The sequence below is a fragment of the Poecilia mexicana genome, unplaced genomic scaffold (assembly GCF_051168715.1).
Source record: "Poecilia mexicana isolate PSO_F unplaced genomic scaffold, ASM5116871v1 scaffold_12, whole genome shotgun sequence".
Taxonomy (NCBI): Eukaryota; Metazoa; Chordata; class Actinopteri; order Cyprinodontiformes; family Poeciliidae; genus Poecilia; species Poecilia mexicana.
In genome coordinates, this window is record NW_028263381.1 from 1953422 (window position 1) to 1980805 (window position 27384).

The 27384-nt window shown below is 39.1% G+C and overlaps 1 protein-coding gene across 1 annotated transcript; it reads right to left on the bottom strand.

Annotated features, from left to right (window-relative positions):
* Window positions 1–3615: 3615 nt before the first annotated feature.
* Window positions 3616–26041, bottom strand: hapln1b (hyaluronan and proteoglycan link protein 1b). The gene is made up of 6 exons (XM_088010728.1): window positions 25756–26041; window positions 11313–11447; window positions 6865–7028; window positions 5833–6031; window positions 5156–5458; window positions 3616–4659 (listed from the first exon to the last, which is right to left on the bottom strand). The coding sequence occupies exons 2-6, from the start codon at window positions 11416–11418 to the stop codon at window positions 4370–4372; spliced, it is 1062 nt and encodes a 353-aa protein (XP_087866854.1). The 5' UTR covers window positions 11419–11447; window positions 25756–26041; the 3' UTR covers window positions 3616–4369.
* Between the last annotated feature and the right edge of the window lie 1343 nt (window positions 26042–27384).

Consider the following 27384-nt stretch of genomic DNA (forward strand, 5'->3'; position numbering starts at 1 on the left):
CAGAATTTGGTGGGTGTGTTCATGTTTACAGCAGCCCCAACAAAAAGGAGTGTGTGAAAACGTCAACCGTTCGACTTCACCCCAACCATGTGGGGCCTTCACAAGCGTCTGTCTGACCATTGTCTGAGTGACCAATGGTCAGTCCAGACAGTGAGTAAAGGTCAACAGTACCAACAATTGTGTGTCAAAATTTCGATATACCTCTCTACTTCTGATGCTTGGACATTATGAACAAACGTGTCCCTATTTATATCATAGTTCAGCTCAATAACTGCGTTCCTTTCAGAGAGCTGCAGTTTTCATTACACACAGTGCACCATGGAGGAAGAGGAAGAGAAGAAGAAGGAAATAAAGTGAATAAATACCCAGAATATCAATGCTGTTTCCCAATCTTTGTTATTCCTGAGAAATAAATTATTCACACTGTAAAACAGCAGATCTCTCATCATCGTGTTTCTTCAAAATAAGGTCTGTCAACTATTCTGGAGCCACACTAACTCAGGGTATTACTGTCACTGTTGTCCTGGATACTCATAAACATCCTGGGGAGCGTAGAGGATCCTGGCTCTAGAAGTACAAATGACAAATTTGATTTTGCAGGTGCTGTGGCTGGGCAGTACGATGGAGTATTAGGGCCAATATCAGAAAATAAATCTATAAGAATAAGAGAATTGTAATACTATGGCTTTATTCTCATAGTTTTATTTTTATTTTTTCTAAGTTTGGTCCCAATGCTCTGTCATTGAGCAGAGATATGAATTAGGAAACATAACTCACATTGGGCTGTCATAAGGTCAGCTGTGTAATCATGTAGACGATCATATAAAAGTTAAAATATCCTAAACTATTTTAACAATATTTTAAATGATAAATAATGTATGTTGTGTTTAACTCACATTTTGTTCCATATCTGACATATTGTGTGGAAGTGTGGAGTAGTAAATGTAAAACATATGTAGACTTGATTTTTCTTTTACATAAGAGAGCTGTCATAAGTGGGAGTGGAAATCCCACAATGCAATATTTATACAATTAAGCTTATTGAAACTTCATGAGCTCAGTAAAATATTTTTAAAATTATGTACAAAGTGAGAAATTAGGAAATTATCATGACAAAGCGATTTGACGTTGACTAAGCCAATGTTTTGTTGTGAATTCTTGGTTTATTTTTTGTGCATTTAGAAGTTTGTAACAGTCTGAATATCTCATTTTATTTTCATGTGAATATGGTGCAGATATTATTAGTTTATGTTTCTTTCTGTTGTTACATGAACTATTCATATTTATGACTGGGTGAAAGAAATAAAAAAAACTAAATCAAATGAAATAATGTTCAGTAATTTGTCAAGGATTCAGCCAGAGACAGTAGCAACATGCCAGCCTTCAGCTTGGTAACCTCAACCTGTATCTGTGCCTGTGAACACATAATGCCCATATATGGAAGAATCCCTTCCTGCTTTAATATAGAAATGACTGACTGTGTTTCTTCCACATACAGCTGGCTGCTACAGCTTGGCTGTTGTTTGCTCAGCATTCTGGGAGACTGAGAGACGCTTTCAGCAGGGTCTTGGAGAGCTTAGATAGCATGTCATGAGCCACTTACTGCCAGCACATCTGCCCTGCTCACACACAGGCCTGGCTTCATCCAGTGTGTGACCTCAGCTGACTATGTGCCATCAACATTTTGTCACCAAGCGTTTCCTCTTTAATCTCATCCGGCCGTTTTTATTTTCACCTGCCTCCTAGGGATTGGGCTGCGCACTTTCAGCACAGATTTAGATTTTATGAACTCTAAACTGTTGATTACAGTGGAAATCCGAATTTATCCATTGATGGAAAAGGAAAGACATTATTTCTCTTTGTTATGAGCACCGAAAAAAACCCAAAACAGCTGTAAAGATGTCAGTCTGTTTCTGCTTCAAATAAAGGTTGAAGTAGGTGTAGAGAGGTTCATGTATTTTTACTGTTTGAACCTTGAATAACATGACAAACATATCTTGAAAGTAACTTAAACCTAAAAGTGATATAAATTTAGCCAAAAAGTCAGAAAAAAAAAAACACAGCAGCTTTTTTAGGATTTTGGTTTGATCTGGTTTGGAGTTTTAGGGTTTCTGTTTTTGTTTGCTAACTGTATGTTAATCTATCTGCTGAGTCTGGTTCTCTTTATCAGTCATTTCTGTCTCAGCTCTTTCCAGCTCCTTGCCTCCAGCCCAGCTGATGCTTGCTGCTAAGCAACCACCTGTCCAGCATACACACCTCCTTGTTAGTCAACCCTTTGTCAGATCCTTCAGGTTCTTTCCTTCCTACTGCGCTGCCAGTCTAACTCACGTCAGAACTTTACAAATTCACTAAACTACCTAGCTTAGCCCTCAGAATCCCAATCACTGAATAATTATGCTAATTGGTTTTTAGGTACATTTTTATGTTTTCTTTCACTTCAAGCTACATCATGTAACTTTAACAACAATATATCTTTTGAACATATTTGTAAAACTGTCACCATGTGGTGGGAGTGTAATATGAGACAGATAAACTGTGGATAGATGGAGCTCCTCTATTTATTCCCAGTGCTCCTGTTGCTCTCTGAACAATCTTAAAAACAACCAATCAGAGGCAAGGGGAGTGTCTTAGTGTTGTCAATCATGCTTGTGTACACATTTGCTATCATGTGTATTTGTTCACATGATAGCAGGTGCATCTGGCAGAAACAAAGTCTGGATATGCATTTCCAAAACTATGTTTTAGCAGTTAATTAATCAGATAATTAATTCATTGATTTGGATAGTTTTTAATCCCTTAATAAATACATTTGAAAACTGCATTTTGTACTTAGTTTATCTTCATCTGAAATTCACATTTATTTCATGATCTAAATCATGTTAAGTATGACAAAAGCAAAAACCCTAAAACAATCCATAATACTTGTTTACTGCACGTACTGTATGGGTTCTTCGATTATCCTGGAAATGTACTAAATTTAAAAATCTTAAAATGTTTCCTTTGCTCATTTAAACCACTGAAGAAACTAACTCAAAGTTCCATATTTTAGGGAGCATTAAAAAAGGAAAGTCCTTTGAATTAAGTTGTAAAATACAGCAAATACCATCTCATCCAGTCTACAACTACAGAAAAAAAAACATCAGATGAAGCCTAAGAGTCATTTTTAACTTTTAGAACAGGTCATGCTAAAAGTGTTGTGTCCAAAAGAATATAATGACAAGGCTTGTTCTGCTCATTCAACTTAAACCCAGTAACTGTATCAAAAATAACACTTTATCAAAGCATTGACATGAAATTGAGAGTAAATCTTCTGGAAGCTGCTTAGCTGTGTGCTTCTTATAGCTGAGCCATGCTCTGAAGCCAAACACTACGAGGGCATACAGTCCCTGCATCGCTCTGGAAGTGACAGCGACCCAAGCAACACGATCAACGCTGCTTCTACTCAGGCAAAGCATTTTGGGAGGAAAATTACTGTTTATGTCGTCCACTATCCTTAATGTCATCTGATCAGTGCAAACACCTCCCAACCCCAACCCCAGCCTCAACCCCAGCCCCAACCCCAACCCCAGCCCCCAACCCCAACCCCAACCCCAGCCTCAACCCCAACCCCAATCCCAACCCCAACCCCAGCCTCAATCCCAGCCCCAGTCCATCCTACTAATACTGCAATATTTTTTACGTAAACTAAGAAGACATTGGCCAGAGAGACAGCAACAAACATTTCTACAGTGTATAAAAAATATCAACACAAATACATTTCTAAGTTTATCACATTCTACATACTTAGAAAACACGTTAACAGCTAGATGTTCCTATTTGTTTTTGTCTTTGCTGTTGGTCCAAGTTTGGTCCAATGCATTTGTAGAAAAAACATGAAAAAAAAAGCGTATGGTAGGATGCAGCTATAGCACCTTGTTGAGAGGGGAGGGGCAGTCGGGAACGGTTCAGCTAACGAGTCCTGCCTAACGAGCTTCACAGAGGCTGAGCTTTCATCTGCTCTTCATGTTGGGACCAAAAACAGGATAAGTGCCCAACGTTTTGGTCCAACCGTGACACACTTAGCTGTTGTTAGATTTGTTGGCATGTTTTTTCTTGTATGGCATTTTTGTATTAGCTTTTATATTTCCAAATCTCACCCACACACGTCAGCCTACCCAACCGATTATTTGCATTGATTAAATAATATTTAATATATGTGTAAAATATATTTTAAGGTCCTGAATGATGATGCAACATCTCACATGTGTGAAAAAGCATCACTTGTTATTACAATTCTCTTTTCTATGCATTTTAACCCATTGAGAGTGTTCTTTGACGTCTATGTTTGTGCATGCTTGTGAACTGTGTGTAGATGTAGGTGTTCATAGGATTAGTTGTTTTCCTTGTAGCAATACACTCCGTACAGCTTGTGCTTCTTGTCAGGGAAGCCATTGAACCTCACAGCGGCCTCTGTGGGGCTGCAGCGGCGCCTTGGATGATAGATGGGGTAACGGACGCTGGCGTCCGCCAACCAGCCGGCGTCACAGCGATCGTACTTGTTCAGCTTCCAGGCAGCGAACATTTGGCCAACCTTGGCGATCTGAGCACCATCTTTTTGACAAGCCCTCACAGCCTCGTCATAGGTGAGCTTAGACGACTGGATCAGGTAGTAGAATTTACCTGGGAGGAAAAACACAAACAATAAGAGAACCAGAACCATGTTAGACGATGTGTTGCCGCTACTCATCTTCCCTCTCCTTCTCCCCGCTGCTCTCTGTCTCTCTGCAGCTAGCACAGCCTGCTGTGAATGCTATGGCTAGTTAGCATGGAAAGTTGTTTCTCCACCATTAGCACATTAAGTGGCATGTACACTAGGTTGACAGCGCTAAGACTCTCCTCCTGGCTCTGTTTGTTGTTTTTGATCGGGAGCGGTGCATTTCTTCAGATGGGCAATAACAGCTCAGGGAGGAGATTGATCTTTTTACAGATTACCTTTCTCATATCAAAGTTGACAATGACAGTTTTAACACATAAGTAAAAAAAAAAAAAAAACATATTTTTTTATTAGTAGGTATTCTGCTAAACATTTCTGTATGAGATGTTGAACCACAAGGTGAATTTAGGTATCGGGACATGAGGAGAAACCCCCTTCTCAGACACAAGTCTGACCCCTCACCTTTGTGGAAGGAAGTGAAGCAGAACACATCGTAGTGACTCTTGTCCTTGTCTCTCAGGCCGTAGTTGCGAATGCCCGGCACAGTGTTCCTCCCTCCGCAGGGTTCTCTGGGGGTGGTGATGGGGTACTGCACAGAGCCGTCGCTCAGCCAGCCGGCGTTGCACCAGTCCATCCCGCCGCGCCACGCCTCGTACAGCTGGTCGAAGGATGCCACCACGGCATCCTGGTCTTGACATGCCCGCTCGGCATCATAAAAATTCAGGTTGTAGCGGCCCAAGCGGGGGAAGTAGGGAAAGACAACACCTGCAGGGAGAGGCCAACAACAGGAAAGCCTTGATGCAATAATTCTGTTGTACATGGGAAATTTTTTCCCATGTACAATTTTTTCAGTTTTTATTGACCCTGATGAATGACAGGAGATGAAGCACAGCTGCTGCCGGCGGTTTTAGCTCTAGGCTCTAATAGCAGGTGTCCCCAGCTACTCACAAACATAATGAAACTGCTTTGACGCTAATGTGCATCATGCTCACATTTGCTGACATTCCTCCCAGCAGTCTTTGACCCTGGAGCTAAATTTAGACAGAGCCCATTGATACAATACAACACTGACATTGCATACTCTTTCCAAGAGCTCATTGCTTTCTGTTCTAAAAAGCTCGACCACCCAATCATTTTACCTTCAAGTTCGAGGGACACCACCACCGTGTCATCCTCCAGACCATCAATCACTTCACATTTGTATCTCCCATAATCGTCCAAAGTGACATCTGTCATCACCAGGGAGGCATCCATCGGGGAGGCGCCTTGCAATTGGACACGTCCTTGGAAAGTCCCGTAACTCCTTTTGTGGTAACCCATGGCGACAAACACGTCCACCTAGAGTACAGTCAAAGGACGTCTAATTTTACACTCACAACCTTGTGACAGTTTGAACAAATATGTAAAAAACATATATTTTTTATAGAAGTTGCATACTGCAGCTTTAAATTAGACTAAATGTTTCCCGTTTTAGGTCAAGTAGGATTAGCAACAATATCTGAAATGCCTAAATATCAAAACACTGAGTGAAACATTCCTACATTACTTTCTGCAAATTCAGAAGTGGATATACATCACTGTGCCTTGAAACAAGCTGGAAAAGCCCAGATGATCGTCTCATCATTTGTCAGCTTCTTACAGGTCAATTTACAATATCTGAGTTATTTGGATGAATGCCTGTAGGTGCATTAAAAGCAACAGCCATGATATCAGGACTAGTGTTTGTTGGCTATTTGAAAACAGTTCAATGTTAAATGATCCACTGAGATGATTTTAATCAAACATTATTTTTATGCTAAATTAAGAGTCAAAATGGTTGCAGAGCTTTTAGGATGCATTAACAAAAACTATCTTACATTTTAAACAAAACAATTAGTTTCATATTTGAATTGAAATTCCACTGAAGGATTCAATTATTTTAATGTCATTATTATATTTGAACAATAAATCAATAACAATGTATATCAAGATAGACACCTTATAAATATTAATAGATAATATGTCTGATACAATGTTCAATACTTTTGCTGAACTCTGATCCAAAACCGCACAGCATTCTGGGAGACGCAGGCAGAGGAAAGGCTTTAGCTGCTCAGCTTCTCCCGGCCTGCTGTAGCCATTATAACTGAGAAAATAGAAAACATTTTCATCTAATTCAGATCAGTTGTTACCTCTTTCAGATAGTCCGAAGTCAGTTTGGTCCACTTGATCCTCATCTTGCGACTGGGTGGCAGTTGCTGCTCTCTCTGGATCAGGCATGGTAATGTTACATTTCCTCCTCGCCTCGTTACAACCTTGGCTTGTTCAGCCATCACATTGAACTTGGGCCCATTTTCTGCAAAACAGAGGTTTATTGTAATTGCAACCAGTATACTTACTGATATTTAAGACCAAACAGGACAACAAAAGTAATGTTTGCAGAAGTCCATTTGTTCATTAGGCTAAGATCAACACAACCAACATTTTGTAAACGTTTGAATGTTTTCATGAACTGGTAGTGCTTTTTTTCACAAAAAATGATCTAATTGTACAAAAGTATCAGTCAGGAGAAGGATCCAGAGGAAATCCTACAGTACTATCCATTCACCATGGCAAGCTGGAGGTAGTCACTAATAATAAAAGACAAAAAACACATTAGAAACATCATCATCAGTTTCTCCCAAATTCATTAGAGAGATTTAAGATAAAAAGTCAACAGCATCGCTTAAGAATCTCTAAGGACAGTTGGTAACATTTTATTTGAAGGGGGTTGAATAAGACTGTCATGACACTGTTATAAACATGACATAACATCTGTCACGAACATGAATAAGCCTTCATGAATATTTATGACTGTTGTCATGAAGCGTCATTCGTAAATTATGACACTTTTAATACAAAGTTGACATTATTCAAAATGTCTTTGTTATGACAACTTGACATTAACCAGGAAATCATTACTGATATAAATTTGTTATAAAAGTATTACTGATTGCACATTAAGAATTAGGTAACTTTATGTTATTAAAGGTAAAGTTTAAACAGTAATGATTTCATGTCACGACAGTCTTATTCAACCCCCTTCAAATAAAGTGTTACCGGACAGTTTGTCTCCTGCAGGCGACAACAATCTCATGTACTCTGTGCATAAACAAATACAACAAGTTGCAAACCAAAAATCTGTTATTCCAAAAACACAAATAAATAAAAAATTCAAATCCCTATAATCCCTTTGGCCTACCCAACTAACCTTCCATCTGTGGGTTCACCTGAAGAGAGCTGATGTGCCGATAATCTGATAGATTTGGAGAATGTTTCCATGACTGGAGAAATATTAAAGTGTGATTCTGATAACACATTAATCAACCAAGACTGCAAGATGAAATAGAGTCAAAATGTGATTTATTGTAACAAATTTGGATACATTTGTTAGAATTCCTTCAAACAAATTTAAAAAATAACACGAGGAGACACTGAAAGAGGCAACAGCCATAACTGTTGCTGTATTTTAATGCTTGACTGAGTTTCTTTGATAGATAGCTCAATAAACCTCAATAACACAGATCTGATCTTCACTCCTTCGTTGGCTTTCTGTAAATAAAATTATATTGTTCTCTGTTGGACTAGAATGTTTACTAAAGATGCAGTCAGAGGTGACTTTAAAGGTAACTGAGGCAGTTTTAGGTAACCTCCACCTCCTGACCTCCTTTCATCTGGCCTATCCATAAACCTTCTGACAAATATCCAGCTTCAGAGTGATCCAGGAATATTCTGAGCAAACTGATGGCCCTAGTTTGGGTTTGCCTCTGTAAACTCTCCCCTCCTTCACTGAGCTTATGTTGACTGCCTCCACACAAAATGTTTAATTCCAGCTGCTGCCTAAGCATGAATGAGATTAGCTAAACAGCAAATGGCACATTGATTCCATGCTTTGTGCTGAAGAACTGCAAGAGTGAGATCCTGTGCCTCTTCATGACACTCATGTTGTTAACAGTCTGCACAGAGTAGGCTGTGTGGAAACACACCACATCCTATTATATATTCATCATCTTGTTTTACCACTTAAAGGACAAACATCAGCAGTGACTTAAAAAGCAACTTAAGATGTTTTCTCAGGTGATAGTCAGGTAGACTTGGTTTGATTGGGGACTAAAATTGCAACATTTGTTACATTTTCAGCTGCTGTGGTTTTCCTTCACATTGCACTGTGTCAAGAAACCAAACCCTTTCAAAAACATGTCCCCCCCTTGCCTGTGGTGGCGCTACCCCAAGAACCACTGAAGGAAATGAAACCAAAAGCTCAGAAGCAAAACTTTCCTCTTTATGAAATGTAAACAAAAATGGAGTGATGTTAGATTTGAGCTTGTCTTAGCGTTCAACCTCAGGGACTACTTCTGTGCCTGCGTCATACCTACATTCTCTACTCCTCAACAAAAGTGGATGCAGCCTTCCTAGTTCTTTTGTTTTATTATTTATTTTTTTCACTCCAAACTTAAAGAAAAAAATATATATAATCTGTAAATATTGTCTGGGACGCTGAATCCAGCTGTGTGAGGCTGAAAACCAAAGAGTTCTGACATCAGAAAAAAAAAAAAAGATTCTAGATTTTAGCGGTTGTAGGATTTCTTTTCTGTCGTTGGTAAAAGACTACGATCTATTGCTACTGCTGGCGCTAATTTTGCGCACTTGATTTGGTCGTATTTACCCAGAATGTCCTGTGTGATATTCCACTTCCTGCTTTTAGTGCGGCCTCTGGTTTGCTTTTCATTTGAACCACATCAGAGCCACTTCAACTGAACCAAGACTGAGGTTTGTAGGCGGACCAGAGTTTGACTACGCATTCACGTCTTAAAGTAAACTAAACAGGGCTGGTGTGAATGCACGGTAAAATGTCCATCAATCTGATGAAGGATGTAGGGACCATTTTTGAACAAACTCAAGCCTATTATTCTAAAGACAAAAATAAAATTGAGAAGTCGTAAACATTTAAGACAGTAGTCAATCTTTTTGAAATCACTCTCACATTGCATTGCTCAGAGAAATTGTAGAAAATAATTCAGTAAAACTTAATCTCAGTTGCTAAAGGCCCTAGCTAGGATGTCGAAGTTTACAACATTTCAATTAGAAACGTGTTCAAAGAAAGCATTTTCTGGTTTCCAAAGAAAGCATTTGTCATTTTCTTCTCTGGGAAGAAAATGACAGCATAACCTAAGTGTGCAAAAATACTCCGAAATTAAGCAGAAGGCTGGAACAATGTCCTGTCCATGTTTGGTGAAACCCTAACAGCTGATGACTGGGCCTCATTTTGCAGCTACAGGAACCCAGCCACCCTGCAATCACTGAGTCAACATCAGCTTTGTATACCAAAGTATTGTAAGTTGAAGTGTGAGGATGAGTTTCGCTCCAAACTATATCAAGCATTGAATTGATATAGTATAAAGTCGGGTAGGTAAAATGTATCCATAGTAGAGAAAAGTTAACTCATACATAAAGCAACTGTGTCAAATTAATGTTTCTAAAGATGGTACATCAGGATATTAATCATCATGGATATACTCTTCATATACAGATTTTACAATTTGACTTCTTTGTTATTAGCAAATGTGGAACATTTGAATTTCAATATGAGAATTTTAGAATCCAGTGAAGACTTAGGGTGCATTCAGTCTGATGTGGACCAAAACAGCAAACTCTGGTCCAAACTTAGGATTCAGTTCGGTAGAAGTGAACTCTGGTTCAGTTTGAATGTTTATATGAATGCCAACTGGACCGAAGACCGCTCCAAAAGGAGGAAGAGAACTATAAACACAAGGCATTCTGGGTAAATACAACTAAAACAAATGTGTAAGTCTAGCGCTAGCAGGAGAAATGACCCGTGGTCTTTTATCAAAAACAAAAGAGAAATCCTACAACCTCTAAAATCTGATGCCACTTCATTTTTGTTTACATTTCATGAGGAAGGACTTGCTCTCAGTGTCTTCTACTGAGGTTTTCCTTTAGTGGCTTTTTGTGCAGCGCCACCACAGGCCAGGAGAGGAACATGTTTTTAAAAAGGATGGGTGGGTTTGACACAGTGCAGCGTGAAAGAGAAGAGGCAGCTGAAAATTTTCATTCAATACAAAGAAAAAAAAGAAAAAGAAAAAAAAAACATCCTAACAGTTTTTAGTATACAAAAATTAAAAAAAAGAAAATATACCTCCATCCATACATACCTACATATCCATCTGTATACATTTCACAAATATATACACTTACAAACATACTGCATATGTATTTGAAAAAAATAACAAATAACAGATAACAAATATAATTTTTTTCTCTGTTCCAGCCACGTCTACTAGACTATCAGGTGGGAAAACACATAAACATACCACAAACATACAGAGTTTTGATATCAGAACTCTGCGAACAGCTTTTGGAATCTTGACATTTACAGAGTTTTTATCTGTCAGTACACAAACTCTAGAACAATATCTGTGTTTGACTGCAGCCTTATCTCTGAGCCACACTGATAAGTCAAGTGTTCTGCAGAGAGAGTGTCATGAACGAAACACAGCAAAGAACACTAAAACAACTCTGTATCTCATCTGATAGAGCAGAGCTCAGGACTGTGAGCGAACAGAAAGGAAACAAAACTTACCTGTGACATAGATGGTTCTGGAGTGCTCCAGCTCAGGGTACAGAATGTCTAAATTGGTTTCCGCAACACTCAGGGAGACCAAAGCACAGATCAGCACAGGAATCATCTTCACTCAATGTACTCCAAGTCCGATCACTGCAGAAACACACACACACACAGACACGCACACACACAGAGGGGGACGTTGGGTTAATGCTTCGCAAACTTGTCCTGTAGAACTGTGTCATTGTTGCAGGACAGACAGAAAGCTTGTATTAACGCATGCAGCTTCGGAGAATAGCATCTGTATCTGCATGGCTCTTCCCTGCAGCATCTCCAGAAACTACAGGGGAGCAGAGTGGCGCGCTGCCGACTCGCCTCGAGCACTTCCACAGCCAAACACAAAGTCTCAGAGTCTCACTGCAAAGTTGACTCAGCAAATTAACAAAAAATATCTGAGATGCAGAAACTGAACTTCAAACAAGAATCCCATCAGGACAGAGGAACACAAAAAGCACAATACACTCTAAAGGAAGCGCAGTGTACCTACTGTGTGAGAAACACCGGCAGAGTGAGGAGGCAGCATGTCCTAATCACCAGCAGTTCCAGATTGCAGGCAGACTGCCACAGCGCAGTGACTGCCTCAGTCAGCTTCTCTCAATCTCAACCCTGACTAGTGAGTACATTCAGGATAACCCTCACATTCTGCACATATTACACCTGAAGAATGTCAGCCAAAAAAAATTTAATTGTGGAAATTGCAAAAAAATAAAAAAATAAATAAAAACCCTGACATGCATAATAAAGATGGCATGACAGGGAATTGGTGTATTTGTGCTAAATGCTCTTTTATTCTGTCATCCCTGGATAAAATTCACCAGAACCATTTGCTTTGAGTCACTTAGTGCAGCAGACCCCTCGTCTATTTACAGTTCAGTATTTACAATTTTTTTCAGTGGAAAATTAGCCAAAGCAACTGTAAATGATTCTCTGGAAATATGTCTATTTGCAGATATTTTCATAGAGTACCTAAAATATTTGAAAGAAAAGGCAGCCTGAGGATCTAAGATATCAAAGCACAGTGGTAATAATGAAGACCTTGGATGTTATCTTCTGCTGTAGTGCTAAGACGAATTCTGTTATGCTGTATTAAGGTATATTTGTTGTTTGAAATACTAAGATAGGCAGGTGTAAGAGTCTTTGGCTATTATTAGAGTTTTTAAATGCTGTCTATGTGTTTTTTAAAGTTTATCACAGACAAAATATGGTAAATGAACGACAACCAGTTAATGTTGTGGGGCAAGAACAATGAAGGGTGTGTGTATGAACCGACTGTCTTTTTCATCATGTGCTGAAGTGCAGCTGTGTGTGCAGTAGTAATCAATTAGATTGATCTTTTAGCTCTTATTTTCCTTATCTTCATTCATTCAGTTTCAAACTGCTGATGCACTTCCCACTCCTGCCAAGTGGACGTCCTGCAGTCAGCAGAATAACTGCAGCATACACACACACACGCACACGCACACAGACACCTACACACACTACACCCGTTACAAATACATCCTCTATTACCCCTCCCTGCTTCAAAAAATCATTTTCCTGCTAGAGTGATTATTTGAGGGGGAAGATAAGACGTCCTTCTAAGAAGGGTAAAAAAACTTTTGAGTCCCACTGTTCGCTCCAGGACAAAAGGAGTGCAGGCGAAGTGTGAACATGTCAGTGTGGGATGGAGCAGGGAGGTGAAGACAGTGAGGGAAACCTGAGGTTTAGCTGAACCAGGAAGGGAGGCAGGGAGGACGTTGCAGCAGGAAAAATGATGCAGTTTCAGACTTTATTGGTGCAATTAGCAGCAGTTAATGTAACACGGCAGAGCTTTCCATCTGTTCATCAAACACAACTCAAGTTTTCAGAATGATGTTCAGAGGCTGAGTTCAAGATAAAACAAGCTCTAATGGATCCATGCAGCAAATATTATCACATGTATTATAGGTGTTTATAAATGATAGTTTCTTATTTATGCGGTATGTAACTTTTATTAAAAAATATATTTTTTACATATTTGTTGAACATGTCATTGTGTAGTGACAGTTTGGTATAAAACAGATAATCTGAAAAAAAAATTCAAGCTCCTCTGCCTTTTTCCTGTGCTAACTAGAAACAACATGATTGGTTGTCAATCATGTTTGTGTGTGTGCTGCTCATGTGCCTTATCCTAACCCCCCTGCAATTCTACCTTCCAGGAAACAAAGCTTGAGGAAATTCAGGACTGATAAACCAAACCCTGATTCCATCCCCACTGTAAGTAGATCCTCCTTTTTCCTTAATGTCAAACTTCAACAACTTGGAAAAAAGGTATTAGTAGTAATCAGCACAAGTGACCTTTGTGACCTTGTGCTCTTTACTTTCCAATAAAGTTAAAGCCATCCCATGTTTGACGTTGTGGCTGACATCTTTATCCTGAAGAGTAACCTGACCCTCATGAAACCTCTGGGACAGAAAATCAAACAAGCTGCAAGAAACTCCATCCATCCATCCATCCATTTGCTTTACACCCTTGTCCCTCAATGGGGTCGGGAGGGGTGCTGGTGCCTATCTCCAGCTAATGTTCTGGGCGAGAGGCGGGGTACACCCTGGACAGGTCGCCAGTCTGTCGCAGGGCAACACAGAGATACACAGGACAAACAACCATGCAAGTTATGACGAAAATAAGTCATTAAATTGTTTTCAATGATAACTATATAGATATACATGTGTTGTCGTGGTTTCAAAGGGCATTTAAAGCAGGGTCTGGCTGCAGCTGGAGTCAGCTACAACACACGCCCGTGTAAAACTCAATAACCTACTTAAGTCAGGATGCCATACAACTGTTAATAACAGTGTATGATGATCTACGTCATGATTCTATGTTGCTGATTAAATGAAATTTTATGGTAATGACGTGTCTGACAAATATAGCCGTGAGTTCGTGCTAAGTGTATGACAATCTGACCTGACAGAACACCTGTTCTTAGTTCTTGTAATGCTCTGTGTACACTGCAGTAGCTCTCATTATTTTTATTTAATTATATACGTTGATATTTTTAAAATTAACAAATAACTAAAACACAAGAATGAAAGAGCACGCACAGCATGCACATTGCTCTTTGATTGTTTTTGTTCAAATTGGCAGCTGTAATGTGTGCCTTGGTGTCAGACTGCCTGGCTTCATGTAGCAGGAGAGAGGGTGAGAACAGTCACGATGAATGTCTTGTGCTTGGTTACTTCTTGCTTGTTACTCCTTGGTCAGTATTCATAGTTGAACATTATTTACCATCAGGGCATTGCCTCAATTGCTATGTTTAATGGCTGCTTGTCTTGGTCTTGACTCGGTCTCGACTTTCCTCGGTCTTGGTCTTGACTTGGTCTCGGACCCAAAAGTCTTGGTCTTGTCTCGGTTTCGATACACTCTGGTCTTGGTCTTGTCTTGGTCTCGGGTTCGGTAGTCTTGACCACAACACTGTTAAAATGACCAATTAACATTTAATTTGTTTTTGGATGGTGGGAGGAAAATAAACTCCAGACAGAAAAGCTTCAGGTGAGAATTGAAACCATCTCGCTGTGAGGCTGCACATCACTCTGCTGCCAGGAACTTTAAGTAGGCCCTGTATGTAAATGAAGTTGACAAACGTCAGGTCAGAACGTTCACATTCATTCGCTTTAATGTCTGCTAAGTTCAGTTAGAGACCGTGTCAACATCCTGGATAATGTTGCTGGTTGCTGGTTATTCATTTATTTTCTGTGTAATTTCAGTTTAATATTCTAGTACTAATTTACAATGCTACATGCTAATTCCTTTCACTAATTTAATGAATCTTCCGTCAGATTCCTGCCAGATCATTTGATCTATAACCACTTGTTCAAATGCTGAAAAAGTGAGAAGAATAAAAGTTTTGTACACTTTAGACCACGTCTAACTCAAGGGCCAGGGGCCGAATCCAGACGCCAAATTACATCAAACTACTTCCTTTCTTACTCCAAAATAAAGGTACAACGCTGAGATAAATGTTTTCTCCTTTACAGATATCTTCTGTTTTGCTTTCTTTTAACACTTATCTATTACAGATCATTGAATAGTTGTTTTATATCAAAGAAAAATGTATAAATACAATATGTAGTTTTGAAATGATGATTTAAGTTAACATGGCAAGATTGATCTCACCAAATCACACATTAACTGTGGTTATCCACATTTTTCAGAAAGTTTATGTTAATTTCAATAGTCAAACTTTACTGGCAGACATTTAAAATTAACAGATTGTTTAAAAAAGAACCTTTCCAATAACATGAAGTTGGGATACATCAAAAGTTTTCATGTTTAAAGGTTTTAAGTTCAAGTAAGTGTGCATGAAGCACAGCCGCCTGGAGGAGAAAATCCTGAAGAAAAATGTTGCAAATGCATATTTTATTTGTTTTAAGACATTAAATCGTGCTCCAGACATTTTCACTTTCTTCATGTATAGATCACAGTTACAGTTGTAACATCAGTTCCTTAGTTTTTTAAAGGCAGAGTGAGGATGCATTGTCATTTTACTCCGATCTTCCTTGAGGGTTTTGTTTAACAAAACATTAGCAGATAAATCTTGCAGGCAGCCCAGAGCAGTGATGCAGCAGCTGACCTGAAGTGGTGCTGGATGAGCCGTGCGGGAGCGCGTCCACACCGTGGAATGGAAGCACCTCTGGAAACTATAGAGCCACAGTGAGGAACATGTGGTTGTTGTTACACGCATGTTGTAAAGTTAATTAATGTCAGGAACAGCATGAAGTCAGCCAATAAGATGTCAAACCTGCTTACGATGCAGGACTGGGCAGAAGTTTACATCCACTTATCAGGAGCCTGACTGTTGTACTTTGAACTGAATTTAAAAGTACAAAAGGAAAATCTAAAAAAAATAAATAAATAAAATAAAATAACAATGTGGAATTTGTCAAATGTAAATACATATATTAATGGTGGGACTCGATTTAAAATGTTAATACCGTTAATTGCAGAATCCATCTCTAATTAATTACAATTAAACACATTTTTATCAAAAAATATTTGTTGACAAAATAAGTAACATCTCCAGATAAAAAAAAAAATCACTGCTGCATCACACTTATGGGCGTACAAGAAACACATGAATATGAAGGTTCCAGGGGGAACCTTTGAATGTAAAACTTTTTTATGAGTTGTGTTAAGATTTTTAACACATTAAAATCTATGTAATTGATTAATCAAAATTAATGCAAAATCCTGCCTATATAAATATAGTTTGGGGTTTCTGTGTCTGTGTGTTTCATCTCTGCTGCAGCTGCAGGTTTTCCCTGGAGGGCGGAGCTAAGCAGGATGTCCACACACACACACCTGCGATTCATCATGCTCATCAGCTGCTGGATAAGAGGAGCTGGCTGGCAGTCATTCAACACCTGAGTGATAACACCAGCTGTCCCTCTAGCCCTGTGTAGATCTTCTGCTGTTCCAAATGTTTTCTGGTTCCTTCACTCATACTTTCCTGTTGCTCACTACTGGAAATTTATCTCCACTGACCTCCGAACCCAACCTGTCTGCCCTCTGACCCTCCCAACTCTTGCCTTGCTACACCAACAAGTCTGCTCATTCCCACCTGGCCTGCTTCCCCCTCAACATAAGCTTCTCACCTCCTCATTTACAAATGTCTGCCTTTCTGTCCCCTGGCTCATTTCTCATCCTTTTTCCTGTTCAGTCCAGGAGCCCTCCGGATCAACACCTCTGCACACTCATTGTTCTTGTATTCAAGTAAAACCTTCACCACAGTCTCTGGGTGTCCTACACATGGGCCAGAAGCCTCCTGAAAACCACCTGACAAATTTCTTGTTAATTACAGAAAAATAACAAGAATTTTCAAGATAGGCAGCATGTGGGTTTAGGATTATCTAAATGATGTAATTCCTAATTTTGCCCGTTTCAACAATCTGGGTCAAATTCTCACCCACACAAAATGAAATGAAGACATCCAAGAACAACCCAGACTAACTAAGAACCACCGAAGCTCATTGTCCACAGGAGACTGAGTTTAACATAAACCCAAACTGAGAGGTCACTGAGTGAGAAAGAAGCTCCGAAACTGACACTTTCAAATCCCATCAAAGTCTGCATCAAGTCCATGTTAAAAACTGAAATATTACCAAAATCGCTTATTATATTTCAGATTTCATAATAAACATACTAATCTAAGCTTCCATACAAAAAGAATTCTACAGCAGGTTGTTCTCATGTCACCAGAGAATGATCCAGGGACAGCGAACCCAACATCTGACTACAGTACAGCTACTCAACATCCCAGACCGTTTCTCTGAGCCACTGAGTATGTCCCTGTGAGTGGGAGAATGAAACTGTGAGGCATTTATAAAATCTTGCATCAGTTTCCTGAACAGAACTGTAGCATCAGAACATTCACTAATGACACTCAGATGTAGGTTCAAACCAGTCCACCACTTTTTATTAGACATCACTGTTAAACCAACATGGTGGTAACACAGACGTCTCAGCATGTAGCAGATTGGGGATAACGGATTGTTTGGTTTCTGTAGAGGCAGATAAGTTAAAGTCATGTTTAAGTTCTAAATGGCTTGAAAAAGTGATTTTCAACACTTGTTAATGTTGAAAATCAGGAAACACTTTTCCTTATATTCAAAAAATTAAGAGTGTGCATTTTGGTTAATCAGAATGAAAGTTTCTTTTATAAATGAAAACATTTAAGCAGAAAACACACTTTTCACTAAGTCTACATTTCTGTATTAAAAATGTTTTTTTAATTGGTCTGATGTAATATTATACTTATTATTGTCACGTTTTATATGCCCATAAATCACATAAATAAAAGCTTTCAAACATCCATCTGTGTGCTTCATTTAGTGGTAAAGTTCCTAAAATAAACAGACTTTTCAATAATATTCTAAATTATTGAATGAGTCTGTATACACAGCCAAGAAAAACAATCTAATTTACATTTTCTGAAATCTATTTTTCAAAGAAACACCTTTTTTTAATACTTAAAATAAGTAAAATAAGTGAGTCAGTGACTCAGTGAGTCAGTGACTCAGTGACTGCGTTGTGGGACAGTTGGTGCCGTTGCTTTGCAGCTTAAACATGTTGGGTTCAAATCCTGGTCTGGGATCTCTCTGTCTCTGCATAATGTTTGCATGTTCTCTCTGGGTACTTCTGCTTCCTCCCACAGTCCAAAAACACATTGGTCTCCCAAAATTGCTGATATAAATAAATGTGTGTGAGCACACTCAGAAATTTCCATGTTTTTTTTTCTAGAAGACTTCTCAGATTAATCTCAGAATTTCTGATTTTCTTCTAGCAAATTTTTAACTTTTCAAACTTAGAAATTTCCTTGGTTTTTCTAGAAAGTTTCTGAGATTTTTTGACAAAAATTTGTCTTTGTATCTACAGGGGCTGATTAGTCAAAAAGTATCATAGAAATAAGTCCTCTCCTGAATGTGTTTAATTTAACATGTCTGTGCACAATATTGACAATTTTACTACTGAGCCCAACAAAGCAAATAGTAGAGTTCCTCCAGCTTTGTTTTTTGGCAACAGGCTGCTGTAAATATGTAATACAACCCGTTTATTCAGGTTGTGTATCAATGGCAGCGGTTCACCTTCATCAGCCCACTGGGTTGACTTGTGGCCTGTCTAAAACCATGTGTGTCAGATGTGACCACAGTTTTAAATAAACTCAATTTTCAAGGTTCTAGCTCTATTTATATGCACGCTGAACAGAGACAAGCTCAAAAACATAAACACTAATGGAAAGGACATTAGTTAGCACGACAAAAACAGCAATTCATGAGGCGAGTAAAAAGTCACATTCTCCTCTGCACATAAATGCAAAAAAAAGCCATAAGCTCCTTTGACCTGTCGATCGGTGGTCCCCCATCAACCTGGAGTTTACGGTTTCTCTCTTTTCAAAGAATAAGACCCCTTTTTACTTTAACGGGTAAAATGGGCCCCTGCAAACCCTCCTGGTTGCTTAAGTGTGTTCATATATATATATATATATGTGTGTGTTTTTGTGAGGGGGAAGGAGTAATGGGTGGGGGGTTCAGGGTGGAGTCGCTAAGTCTAAGCCAGCAAACAGAGAGGGGCTGTTGGGCTCAGAGCCTCTCACGAGCTCAGGGTTTACAGCTCTAAATCACTTAGTGCACAACATGCTCGACCACAAATATGACGAGTTTCACAAATTTGATTGTCTGCATGGGCGGCGAGTGACCAGATGAAAGCTGGGCTTTCACAGCAATGTACAGACAATGCTGCACCAGAACTGTGCTCTGATATTTCTTCATTCTAATGAGGAAATAACTGCCCTGCTTTAGTTAGATCTAAATATGTCAATGGCACAATACTGATTGACAGTGGTCGGCTGCTTGTAGAAGACGGGGCTGTTGGCACTTTGTGACATCTTCTCTGTTGTCAAGTCTCACTCTAGCCGGTTAATGTCTGGTTTGGTACTAGCCAAGTAGGGTGTTGTCTCCATGGCAGTGTTGTGGGAATGTGAAAACGTGGGCTTGTTGTGCGTGTGCCGGAGCTGTGGTTGATGCTCCAATGATGTCACTTTGTGCATGTGGAATTTTGGTCAAATTCCCCGAAATCTCTTGGTATATCTGTTCATTGCGCGCTGCCTTGTCCAGTTAACGCTTTATGTACTCTTCAGCCACAACTGATAAAAAGGCTTGAACCTCAAGGTTTGACCAATGAAATATCGATTCACAGCTCATCATCTCACCAACTACTATGGTCATGTTGTGGTTGAACTGTGTTGTTGATGTAAAACAATTGGTAGGTCAATCAATGCAGTCTGCTGCCAATCAAATCACTTATGCACAATACCTAGCTAGGTCTGGCTGGTACAAACCCTGAGGTGGTTCCAAGAAACCGTGAAGAATTGTGCAAATAAAGACGAATCTGGCAAGGGCTGACTGAGGAAGATCTGGTTAAAGCCAGACTGGTGCTGTTGTTTGTTTTCTGATTAGTCCAGAAGCTTCATTTCTGACTGGGTTCTCTAACGCTATCAGTCTTTTAATATTGTCAGTTAGTGTCCAGCTTCAAACTCTGTCTATAGCTCATGGTTTCAGCACTGCTGGTACTGATAGCAGATCAGGTGGTCAAGCTTGTTTAAAATAGTGAATAAATTATGTTAATATTAGGCTAAATCTGACAGAGGAACAGACATTCACTGGAAGAGACATTTATAGTGACACAACTGACTTAAGTCATCTCCATGGCTGCAAATCATTCTTTTATGAAATTAGCAAAGAACTGGTTCAAGCATCAGTTCTGGTAAAGTACTGGAATGCTATATGTTGAAAAACCCATAACTAGAGCAGTTCCAGGACTTTTTCATTGTAGAAAGATTGTCAGATGGATTGCTCTAAGTACTTGAACAACTTAACTAGACTAGATAGACTTTACCCACAATAAATGATCTCTCAACATGTCATGTCAGAATTCTCCGCTCATTTTTGATGGGCCCACAAGTCCATGTGTAACAGATACAAACACGTTTTTTATGTCATTTTCTAAAGTATCTGCTAAGTAATGTGTTTCAAAAAGATATTTGTGATTTGTATTTCTATAATGGGACATCTCTTCTGACTCAGCAGACCAGGAACGAGAGAAATGTGGAAGATTTTGTAAGATAGGAATGCTTGAAGAAATGCAGTGGTCTATAACAAGCCAGTCGGGAAGGGTGAGACATAATGAAACAATGCCTGTCGAATCACGTGAAGTTTAAACGAGTGTGAAAGTATTGTTTTGGAGATGATGCTTCTAAACTTCTCCAGCCTTTAACAGAATGTCTCCTCAGTATCTGCTAACGCTAGTTGACCGGTTTGTGACCAGGACTCTTCCAAGGGATTATTTTTACTAAGCTACAGGTACACTAAAGTACATTTTTAAAATAAAAACATCATTTTTATGATCTCACTCCAAACTCTTTCATTGCACTTACAAACAGTTCCTGCTTGTGAGCAGAAATTTTGAGAATAAAACCTCAAATTTGGTCAGTTCTGTTCAGTCTGTCATCCGTTCTTTTTTAAAATTATTTTTATGTTTTATTATTACTAAAGGAATAACCTCACTCAGTAACAATCCCATATAAAATAGTGAGAGCGAGTGACTGTGATGTCACTACCCATTTCTGGGTGTGATTGTTTTGCTTAGAGAGTTCACTCCAGATGATAACTAATCAGCTGGATTCAGCTACATATTGTTCTGAGAACTGCATGAAGTACACATGTTAACATGTCCAGAATTGGAAAGCAGAGATAAGAAAACAGTAAGAGATGTACCGATCGACATCTTTTGTCCTCAGTAATAATTAGAGCCATTTCACAATTTCACATTAAGTTCTAATATTAAGTATTAGTTTTAAGGTATTATTTTTTTCGACTCTCAGAGTCGAAGCGACTTAATGTTTCACAAATTGTGCTTCATTTCTTCATGTTTACATCCATATAAAACATGTTTTTGCCCAATATATGTGGCAAGATAAGATAAAAGCGACAGAAGATTTATAGCACACACTTACACAACACACCACAAGTACAATAATGTTATGAAAATCATCATGTATGAGAGTGAGGTATCAGCATATATGAAACTGAGCTATTCAGTCATGCATGAGGCTCCTTTAGTTTTTACACAATAACTTTTTTTTCCTATTTTACCTGAAATGTTAAAACCTAAAATAATGTTAGACAGCTAGCAAAGCAACAGGTAGGAAGGCACTAGTGTTGCTCCATATAACCAGAGATAGCTCACTATGATTACATTCACACAGGAGGCTAATGTGACCCAAATCCAATTTTTGTACCCATATGTGACCTATATCAGACTTTTTCATGGCAGTCTGAAAGGCCCAACTCCAGTCTTTTCACCCTTCATTCACATGAGATGTGTCATAATTCAGCACTAGAAGAAGCCAGATGCATTAAAACCGGATGCTAACAATGGCTGAAAATTAAAATGGTGAATTTATGAAAGCAGTCTGCCTCAATGTAGTGCATTGCATCCCAATCCCAGTCCAATCCAAATCCTAATCCCAACCCCACCTCTCCTGGTCCAACTCCACCTCAATACAAAAGCTGCAGTCATTGTTCCACAAAAGGCCATTTCTACTAGTTATGGTTTCTTTTTATGAATTTCCTTCGTCTCATCATGATCGTGTGACGATACTGTCGGCTCCCATTGCTGAATATCTTCAAATTCAGCAATGGGAGCTGAATTTGAAGCTCCCATTCAATGACTATATCATGTATGGATGCCATCGTCCGTCAACAACCACATTCACTACTTCTGTAAACAGAGGGCTGCTGTGCAGCATCAACGTTATTCCGCACACTGCGGATTGCTTTGGTGGTCATAAACCTTTCACATCTGATTGATATCACATCATTCACTAATATTGTCTGATAAATTGGAATCCAGCAAAAAATTTAAATTGAGCATTAAGACCTGCTCTATGAACTTTTGCTACTTTCCACGGCACCTCATGAAGGAACTGCACGCCAGAGCAATTTTGAAGTCATCACTGTTTAAAACTCAGTATTCCTACATACTGGTAACCAGACCATATATTTTCTCACTGTTTCTCTGATGATGTGATTAATCCCTCATGGGGGCCAACTGAGGTAGTCATCAATTGCTGCCTTTGTATATCTGAGGTGGTCTGGACTTGTTCTTGTCAATTCCTCATCTGATCAGAACAAAGAAAACTCTGAATATAAATTCAATTAGTTTGACTAGAAAATTTTAATCTTGAAAATGTGTATTTAGAATGTGTATTCCCTATTGAAAATATGGAAAGAAAATATTTATATAATTTGTTCCAGCTCTTACCACTACATCTCTGGCAAAATATACATAAAAATGTAATTAATCTTGTATTATAACATTGCTAATAGCTTTGTATGGTGATAGAGAGTATTCCCCACTCAAGAAAACTCACCAAAAACCTAACACAACAACACATTTTGGCATTATTGGCATTCCTCACAAATCAGCCTCAATGCACTGGGAGAAATTTCATCACTAAATCCAGACCTGCAGTTCAAAATAAACCAGTTCAGTGAGTGTTGCTTCTACCTTTGCTTCAAAGTGTGAGAAAGCAAGAGACAGCTTTCCTTCAGTGATGCTGTGCAAAGACACTTTGCATTTTTTCTAACATTGCACATTGCACACCCCACTGTGAAGGTGAGCTTTGCACACAATTCACAGAAGAAGCAGGGAAAACAAGCAAGTAGCTGCAGCACTTGGAGCACACTCTGACACAACAAAGCCGGGTTGCGAGAGGAGTGCAGTGGTCTGGCTCAGGTTCTGGATTCCTCACTTGCAAACAACATCGTAGGAATTCGTATTCCTATATGAGGAAAATTGATGTCTCATGAAACATTTGTAGCTGGAAAAATCTGCATTTAGATACACACATATTCAGAGGTTCCATTGTATCTCCCTTCCTGCTTGTGCATGCTCTGCAGTGTGAGACTCAGCAGTCTGATGGACATCCATTACAGCTCTTTTTTTATTTTTTTTTATTAATGAGGAATCGATCAAGTGTGTTGTGAATTTAAGCAGTGGCATCCGCCAAACAACTGAAATCTTAAAAACTGGAGTGAAATATTTGACTCCAGTCAGTAAATGGTACTGAAAACTGATGTCCATCACCATGAGGTCAGATTTAGAGTTTCCTCTAAAGTGTGTTGCTTCACCTGACTTGCTTTCAGATTAACTTGTTGTCAGCATTGCAGGGTTTTTGTTTTACCACCAGATAAACCTGTTTTTGGTATTGAGGGGTTTTTTTTACAACCAAGAAGAACCCCATCTGTTCCATCAGGTTGTCTAACAACATTAAACTAAAGGCAACAACAGGGATTGTAAATGGATGCAGTAAGTTTCTTTGATCCCGATCATTCAAAAATGCCTTGATCAAGACCCCAAGGACAAACTTGCGACCATGTTGGGACACCACAATGATGTAAAGAAGGAATTCTGATCCTAAACAAAATAATCTACACCACAAACTTACAGTTTTCCTTTTAGGTTATAAATTTTATGTGGTCTGACTGCTAAAACATAAAGTGATCTAGTAGAACTGTTTAAGTTAGTTTATTACAGTTCGTCTGAGTTCAACTCTCAGAAAGCTCTACATGTCCAGCAGCAACCATAGAACCTGACATTTAAGATCTTTGTTTTACATTTTTACAACTCAACTGAACAAATGTGTCCAAACACTACCTTTGTCAACGCAGCAACTATTTTAATGTAAATCAATACACAATGTGAATTGTTGCTACTCTATGCTGCCTATCATCAGTAAGAAACACAAGGGAAAACTTCTGGTTCGCTCCCGCTGGTTTTTAAAGAATCTTGCAAACCTATCAGCCATTTTCTACAATACAAACAACCCACTGAAATCTTCTGGACCTGGAGATAACACAACCCCCCTCTGCAGGAACCTTGGAGAGTAAAATTATCTACAATTCTCTGGTGCTTCCTGCAGAGGTTCCTGTTCTCAGGGAAAACACTCTAACAAAGAAAACAAACCTCTGAATACTTTTAATGGTGCGTGTAATCAACGTTAACCATCCAAGTGGAAAAAAACTCCTGTAGTGTTGATTTTATTTGCATTTAATTTTACTGCCATGACTGGAAGTTGTAGAAAATGAATCAGAGACATTCTCTACTGCGCTGTCATTCGGAGAAAGCACAATGCACAATGCCTGGTCCCGTAGATGTATTCTCCTGAGTCCGCCCCTGCAGGCTCACAGGGTAGCAAGGTGATGGAAACATCCAGATAAGTGGCTCCTTGTTAATAAGACTAAAGCAAACAGAACAGCTCATTCTGTTTCCAGCACTAACATTTCCAACAAGAACTCAAACAAACACTCAAGACGTCCCAGACTTTTAAGAAATTCTCTTATTTACCTCATCTGAAGATTAATACAGAAAAAACAGACTAAGAACATTACGGTTTGAAACTCTTTGATATGCTTTGGTAAAAGTTTATGTTTGTTTCAATCAACAGAAATGAAAATTTTGAATCAATGTGTAAATACTTAATGAATATTGGGAACTGGCGCTTTAAAAAAAATAATTCACTGATTAACCACGTGTGTATATAGAAACTGTATGGTAATGTAAACTAACAGCTTCCTGTCATCTTTAATGCCAAATCTATTTTATAATCAATTTGATAATGATAATGTTACAGAATATTACTTAATAAAAAAGTACTTTCAGATAGACAGTCTTTCTTAAAAACACAGCAGTGTACCTTCTTATATTTATAATACAAACTCTGTTCATGATGTTAAATTTTGCGTATATCCGTCATCACACCGATCCTTTTTGGCGCATCTTATTTTGTTATTATAATCAGAGTAATAAAGAGGAGCACTTCACCTGGACTTTGGCGCTGTGTTGCGGCTCAGGTCAAAACTCTCCGGCGGTCAGAAGGAACACTGGGGGCGCAGGACGACTGCGCCCGGTGAGGGCAGGAAAACCAGGCGGTGCGGATGTTTCCTGTCCAATTGCGGCTCCGCTGTGTGATGGCACAGCGGCGCGCGCTCCTTCTGGTGTGTGTGTGTGTGTTGAGTCGCCTGCGCTGCGCGTGCAGGTGAGAGCGACACCTCGCTTTGATTTCCCTCTGTCGTGGAAATCTACATCCACGCGCTCTGAGGTGGGTTTCTAGGCTCTTGGTTGTTGTGACACTTTTCAACCAACAAGGGAGGCGCCCCTAATGTTGCTCAATGTGCTGTTAACTTGATTTAGAGACCTCACCACCATCCTCCTCCCCCAAAAGCCCTTGTGTCAACAGTGCTCCCCACTCCGTTAAACATTTTATTTCAAGAATATACATCAGCTTCAAAACGTCAAATTAAAGCTGCAGTATGTGATTTTTTATTATTTATTTTAACTATCACTTGCTAAGTTTAAAAAAAAAAACAAAACACTTGTTTTGGGTACTTTTTGGTTCAGGTGGTCAGGTAATGAAAGAGGGGGAAGAAGGCAGAGGTCATCGAGGCGAGACTCGAACTTGTGACCACTGCGTGTAGGACCGAATGTGTTTTGTGTATCAAAAAAATTTGATGCATGTGCACTTTGAAGTCAGATGCTTGACATTTTGCTATTAACATGAGCCAAATGCATCAAAATCGCTCAAGACGGGGGTTAAGAGGAGACTCCTTGGTATACGTGTCCTTCAGACTCTCCCACCGTCTCCTCTGTATTTCGTCTAAATAAATACAACATTTATTTAACATTTGTTATTGTACCCAGAGAAAACCCACTTACCTGGAGACAACATGCAAGCTAGTCTAGGCAGAAAGACCCTCGATTTGAATTGAAGATCTTCTCGCTGTAAACAGCAGTGCTACCAACTGCAGGACCAAGCAGCCAAATCTGTAGTCAATGTAAACTTTACCTGGGTTTGATTATTGTACATCATAAAATAATTTTTGAAACAGACGGTAATTTTAGTTGTTAGTTTTTAACTATTTACATCAAGTTTATTCCTGCCATTTGGAGCCCCAAATGGTAGGAATAAATAAACTAGTACTTCTTGTGACAGAAGTACTAGTGAACACCATGTCTACCAGTGACATGTTCTGTTGTTTGGCCCGTCATAAAGTTCCTCATTTGTGTAACTTTCTGTACACCATGGGTTTACCTCGCCAAATGGAGATGCAGGGCACAGGCTGGAGACATGTTAATTTATACAAGCTAATTTTATTTACTTTTTCTTTACAATTCAGTGGTGTTTGTACATCTTGCAGCAGTGTCCTGTCCAGCAGTTGGCTTTCTAGGTAACACCAAGAACCAGCTCTGCGTTTTACCTCAATTCCTTTCCGTGTACGACTCCATCAGTATGGGACTGATTTAAATGGGTCCCAGATTGAGCCCATCTGTGGTTTATGTGCGAGTCCTGTCATTAGGCTGATGAGGAACAGTTCCTGGGTGTCTCCTTACAGATAAACCACATGATGTGGGCAATATTTCACAGCAGTCACATCCAGGAATCTCCCCAAAGCA